The sequence below is a fragment of the Empidonax traillii genome, unplaced genomic scaffold (assembly GCF_003031625.1).
Source record: "Empidonax traillii isolate 1590-97213 ecotype Southwest subspecies unplaced genomic scaffold, ASM303162v1 scaffold1004:size452305, whole genome shotgun sequence".
Classification (NCBI taxonomy): domain Eukaryota; kingdom Metazoa; phylum Chordata; class Aves; order Passeriformes; family Tyrannidae; genus Empidonax; species Empidonax traillii.
Window position 1 is genome coordinate 105,877 of NW_020956197.1, and position 6,646 is coordinate 112,522.

The 6,646-nt window shown below is 41.0% G+C and overlaps 1 protein-coding gene across 2 annotated transcripts in view; it reads left to right on the top strand.

Annotated features, from left to right (window-relative positions):
* The first annotated feature begins 2,354 nt into the window (after positions 1-2,354).
* ADARB1 (adenosine deaminase RNA specific B1) overlaps positions 2,355-6,646 on the top strand; it is a 42,530-nt gene continuing 38,238 nt past the window's right edge. For both annotated transcript variants that reach the window (XM_027904028.1, XM_027904027.1), the window contains exon 1: positions 2,355-2,429. In XM_027904028.1, the coding sequence (XP_027759829.1) occupies positions 2,402-2,429 (28 nt within the window). In that variant the 5' untranslated portion in view covers positions 2,355-2,401. The remainder of the gene's footprint in view (positions 2,430-6,646) is intronic.

Below are 6,646 nucleotides of genomic sequence, written 5' to 3' on the forward strand. Positions count from 1 at the left end.
TTAGTGAGGACAGAGATGCCCAGGCTGGTGCTGAAGGGGTGAAATGAGATGAGCATTAAGGACCCTTCCAACCCAAACCATTCCAGGGTCCTCTGATGGTTCTATGATTTGTTACACACCAGTGGAGAAGTTGCACAAGGTGAATGGTGACAGGGAAGAAAGTTTGGCACTCTGAAACCCTGAGTTTGCCTAAAGCTTTGATGAATAAGCTGAAGCTTGCACAGTCATTTTGTATATAGTCTTTGAATTAAAAACAAAGGAAGGGTTGTGGAAATCCCATGAATTGTGTTAGGTGATCCTGGGAGCCTCAGGAGAAGTAGTACATGTAGGTCAAGTATTTTACTTCTGCACCCCTTTGCAGTTCTGCTCTGCTGGTGCCAATATCAGTGAGGGGTTTTACTGCCCTTCTTAATTGCCAGGGCTTTGCAATTTGTTGAGTCGATGCTGCCTGGCTAGTGGAGCATCTGGACAGCTTCACTGTGCTCAGAAATGTGGGTTTGTGCCTTTTCTCAGCACCTCCACTCCCTGTTTGGGCAGATTCCTCGTAGTTACTCGAGTGGGTGTCTTCTCTAGACAGGCTTGGGGAGTTTAGAGGATTCACCTTCCCTTCAGGCCCCACACCGGGAGGATGATACAGGTTTGTGATGGTGGTAGATTCAGGATATCTGCTTACATGGGCTTTGTTTTTGAAGCTGTATGTTGTGGAGACAGAGAGATGTGTTTATTTCTCATTCTGCTATCAGAAGTGTGGCATTAATTAGTGTAATGGTTGCTAATGGCATTTTGCATTTTCACTAATGGCTGTTTAGCTCTTGCTGTGAAGAGTAACCTGTGAAGATTGCAATAATAGTGTGCTGAGAGTTTGTTAAGCTGATGATAAACAGATTTAATCGTTTTAAATTACTGAATTACAATACTTAGCATGGATGGTGAAGTTGCAGACTTACACATCTATATGTATTCTTTAATGTCATTCTTTGTTTCTCAGTTTCTGATACTTGTTTTTGTATTAGGGTTATCTATTAGTAGTATTATTTATTATTGGTAGTATTATTGATATTTATTAATAGTGGTATTGTTTTTAGTGTATTAGTGCAATCCTTGTTTCTGCATCCCTACATGCTTTTCATTCTTGGATGGAAGCTTTAGAGGAGGTTATGTTTTTCTCCTTATATTACCAAAGACAAAACCAAACTGGCTTTAAAAAGACCAAACCAGAACAATGCAATTAATTATGTTTGGCATTTAGAGCTGTACAATTTGCAGATTGCTTCTGCATGCCTTGCGTGAATTGTCTACTGAAATGTTGAGTGGAGGTGGAATGTCTGGTTTCTTTTTGGACTTGGTAATGACATATTAAGGATTACTATAGTGTGCAATCTGTGTGTGAAGAGCATCATCAGTGCCAAGTTCTGCCTTTTGTTATTAGCTAAACTGACTGCAGTTTAATGTTGAGTAGAATCAAAGCTAGATTTTCCCACCAGAGCTGGGAAGAAAAATTGAAGAAATTCATTGTTACAAAGCAGGCACTTGGCTCCATTAAAATTAGGGTGGATTTTATTGTGTCACCCTTGTCAAGTGACCATGTTTTATCTATATGGTTCCTCTTCTTGATGACTTTGACTCCATTGTTTGACTTCCTCCAGTGCAGACTGACAAGTACAAGACCAGTTTCTGTGATTTGATCCAGTCCAGTGTAAGAATGTGAAGCCCATTAATGCTCCACCACTTTTGCCTCGCTGTATTAAGGGATCTTTGGTTAAAAGTGTTACTCCTTGAGTGGTTTGGGGATCACTCGTGGCATTGTGAGGTGGAACAATTACATAGAAAGCAACAGATATTATGTACTTGATTAGTTTTCAGGAAAAACTGAACTAGCATAATAAAAAAAACAAACACCAAAACCAAACCATACACCCCATCCTCTTAAATGACTGCTTTTGATTTGGATAAAAGTGTTGCCTTCTTCCAAAGCAAATGTTAGGTATTTACATATGTTGGTGCCAGGTGCTTATATCTGCCTTTAGATCAGTCTCTCTTGAAATGGAAGTCCCCATGGTTAATAAAAACTATTTCCCCAGTTCCAGGTAACCTTAATGTAATATCATCTAGTGTTTCAGTTAACTGGGGAGTCCACATGGAGGAGAGAGAGTTACATTACCCACTCTGGCCTGGTGTGGGGCTGCATCTTTCAGCCATCTCAGTTTTGGGAGGGATCCTGGGTCAGGATTTGAGCAAACATCCCAGTGCAAAGCCAGGGTGCCCAGGCTGCTGCTTTTAAAGGACATTTAATGCTTTGTTTGCCTCGTAAGCTGGTACCTTAAAACCTCAATATCCCTCTCCCTGTTTTCCAGACAGAAGCAGTCTCCGCCAGCCAAGGAACCAGCAAAAACATTTCACCATGGACGTAGACGATGAAGAAAACATGAGTAAGATGTGTTTAATTTCCATAGTAATAAAATCTGGGGTATTTTCTGAAGGTGACTTTTTCTCACAGGCTCAGGGAGGACTGCGAAGGACCTTCGGATGCAGACATGAAAATTCTTTAAAATGAAATAAAGAAGAGTGAACTGGAGCTTTTGCATTAAAAGTGTTTTAAATGCACTAATCTGCTTTATACCTTCTGTATTATACCTCACACCAGTGCGCAGGCTGGAAGGTGTAAAGACCTTCCCCGGATCTTCGTTCGCAAAGACTGGCCAATAACAACATTTTTCTTGAAACAACTGACTAATCAAACAAAATATTGCCCTGTTCTGAACCAGCAGTGAAGAAGGGGCAGGTACCAGCAGTGCCCATGCTGAGGGTTAAGTACCAGGAAGAAGTGAGGGGTGAGAGGAAGGGGATGGAGTTGAAAAGCATAAAATAAAGGAGGGAAAGCAGAAACAGAGAAAGGAAAAGGCAAAGGAGGAGCTGGAAGAGCTCCCTGCAGGTCTCACATAGGCTGATTATTCTCATTAGATGCTGATTGTCCCAACCCTGAGCTACTGAATTATTGAAGTGCTTTAAAGTACAAAAATACTCAAATATAGTGATGATCTTGGTGCAGTAAAGTGCTGTGAGACTGCTCACTCTGGGCTGTAATGAAGAACTGTTGACCTGTGAGAAAAGCTTAAAACGTTACAAAATATTTGTAGTTATTTACCTTTCAACTATCTTTTTTTTTTTTTTTTTGAAATCAGAGAAGTGTTCTGTTGCTGCTGTGCTGTGCCTGAACTGTAAACAAGTGCATATGATATCATAACAAATGTGCTTATTTTCCCCCTAAGTGGCACTGAGTGCATCTGGCAAAGGTAACAAGCCCAGCAATGTAGGAGCAGGAGAGTTGTACCTCAGTCTGGAGGAGTTACAGAGAAATTATAGTGTGAGATGAAGAAGATAGGTCAAGCAAACCCCAAACAAACATCCTCCAGCCCAAAAAAACCAAAGCAAAGCGAAAAATATTATCTGAACCAGAATGCATCCTTTTTGTCTTTAGAGTGAAATAGTGAACTCAACTGGGATACGCTTGCTAACGTTTTCTTTTCCTTGGTATAAAAGAAATTACTTCAAATGCAAGCTTTAGCTTTTGGGGGGGAAGAAATCAAAGTTTAAATTCTTAAGTTCTTCATTTTGATCTGTGCAAAGACACAGGCTTTTTTATCTTTTTATCTCTCTTTACTTTTGTATCTCTTAAAATTGTGAAGTGGCCCACCAGAAGTTGCCTATTAATTTTTTATATTATTTTACGTAACTGCACTTGGGCAAAGTTTCCTGAAGGAAAGGAAGGTGGGCATATGCAATCTTTGGGACCCGTGGTTGCATAACTAGGGTTCCTCTGCAGAAACCAGAGTTAAAATTGTTTTGGTTCAACTGAAATGTGGAGACAGCGATGATGCTAAATTAATATTCCTGAGAAAACACAGTATTTCCCTCTTCAGTGGCCATAGAGAAGATGCTACAGGAGATTTGGGGAAAGATGGTTATTTGGTTATTTGGAATGTTTTTATTTCTGTTGCTTTTGCATGGCTGTTACGTCTACAGCACTCTGAACGCTTGGGACATCAGCATGTGGCTCTCCTTACTTTTCTCTTTGATAATTTTTTACCTCCTTTTCAAAAAGATGCTCAGAAGAGAGCATACTGGTTTTTATTGATAAAAGAAAATAAATATTTATTTAGAATGTCCCCAGGCCACTAAATGAGAGTGGCAGTGTAAGGGGTAGCAAGAATCATCTTTCAGTTCAGCTAAGAGTCATGGAGATTTAATTAATTTTGCTCCAGATCAGACAGGGCAGGGAGAGGGGCTGTCTCTCAGCAAGCAGGTAGTGGAAGTTCCCCAATGGATAACACATCTTAATTGGAGACACTCTTTAATTACAGGGAATAAACCCAAAAATAAACCGATGCGCTCGGAGAGATCTCTTTTTCTTTACTGGCATGAAGATTTCCTGTGCCTTTTTTTCTGCTTTTAGTGTCCTATGGTTTGTCAGCTCTCAAATAAGATCTTGGGGGCAGGACTTTCCTTCCACTGAAGTTGTTGGTGTGTGACACTGTCAGCTATGATTTAACTAAGGCAGCTTCCACAGGCGTCAATCAAATCTACACTTGAAGCTACCAACTAATTTTAGTGACCAGAAAATAGGACAATCTCATGAAAAATGTCCAACTTTTAAATCATGGGTTGTATAAATGTTAAGGAAAACAGGATCTCGATCATCAAGTGTTGTATTAATGCTGCTTTAAAGCGTTGATACACAGTGGTCCTCAAAGGGCTCTGTAAAGGATTCATTCCTTGAAAACTGATTTAAAGACTGGAAAATGCGTAGGCAGGGAGAACACTGAAAACCTGGGACTGGGCAGTTCTTAAACCTCTTGATTTTTAGGTCTCTTGGAAGATCCACCAAGACTCTGCAACCTTCCTGAGGCGACAAATAACAATGTTAATGTATGGTCACTTGTAAACCCCCACAAAAGTTTAATCAAAAAGGAAATAGAATAATAAAGAGCATCCATTACCAAATGTAGAGGAGTGTTTTATAATTCAGTTTTGGGGTTTTTTTTTTAACATTTACAGTTCTCATTTTCCTGTCCTGTCTCCACTGTGATGCTGACAGCACAAAACTTAACACCTGTCTTTAAATGAGACTGGCAGATTTTAAAATGACCTAGAACTGTTTCTGGAACATTCAAGAAGTGGTGATTCACACCTGGCATGACCTCAGGACAAGGGACAGCTAGAGCCCTGTGGTGTAGAGGAGGGATGAGAGGGCTGGAATGCTGGAGATATGTGTGAAAGTGTACTCAGCACGGGGTGTTTGATATTAGATATTAGATATATTAGATATTAGAATCATCAAACTGAAAAAAAAAATAAAAAAAGCAAATAAAACCCAGTAAGACTAGGAGGTGGAGGTTCAAGGCAAGCAATGGGAGATGTTTTCATGCCATGTCTAATGAAGTTGTGAAGTGCTTTGGCCAGGACATCATGGATACAAAAGGTTTATGGGGTTTTTAAAAGCAGTTAGGCATTTTAGAGTGGGGGGAGGATGGATGGCTCCCTGCCCTGCTCTCTAGGACAGCCCAGAGCTCCAAGGCTGCCCTGGGGAAGGGCCACTGGTAATCTCCAAGGGTCTGCTGGTGGCCCTGTCACAGAGGGGGAGCTGGACAAGGTGAGGATGAGCCTGGAAGGTGAGGGGCCTGGAAAAGGGAGGACTATTTCTGAGCAGCAGGGAGAGGCTGGGCTGCAGGAGTTACTCCGTGTCTGAATAGGGACAAGGTAAGAGATGCTTTCTCAGGCTACATTTTGACTAATCTATCAGATCTTGTCAAACCCTAAGGAAAATTAGAGACCCTCAGCACTGCTGGGCAGGACAGGCTGAAGGAAAGGACTGAAAGCACAGCTTCACCCTCTCTCTGAGGAGGAGTTCCTTTCTCTTGCAGTCGGGTGACTGTGGGTAGAAACAAACACAGGTCCTTCTGGTTTGAGCAGGAATTTTTTTCTTTCCGTCACCAGCTTGGTTTTGGATCAGCTCCACAGTGTAGAAACTTGCCTCCTTTCTCTCCTAGTTTCTTCCACCCCACAGGTTCTCCAAAGCTTAACAAGTCCAGTAGCTCTCAGGCAAGGACTAGTTTTCTTCCCTTCTCTCTTAATGAGACAAGGTAAGCCTGCAAATTTATTTTCTGCTCCCTGCAAGTCAGGGCATCATTTCTTCCCTCTGGGTTGTGAGGTGGATTAAGGAGTTCCTCCAGCTGCCATCCTTACATGCAAAAATTCCTTTTTTAATGTTCAACTGGAGTCTGCCCAACTTCTGTTTTCCTTCTGTGGTTTCCACAGGCATTGGTAGTTGTCTTCATATAACAAGAAAGATAAAACCAGAGACCATTAATCAGTGTTGAGTCAGTGATTTATGTTCAGCCTAAAAGTCGTGTTGGTTGATTGATAAAAAATTCCTGGTGCCACCATTAAGGGCAGTGTTCCAGAAATTATGCTTTGGATGAGATGTGACTTTTGGAGATTACAGCTTCAGGTAAGAAACTCACTGTAAGGAAAATTTTAAAAATTCCCTCTATTTGTCCTTAGATTCTTTTACCATAAATAAATATTTATATACAGAATATATGCATGGACGATGTGTATTGACAGTTTTGGTCCCATAGCCCAAATT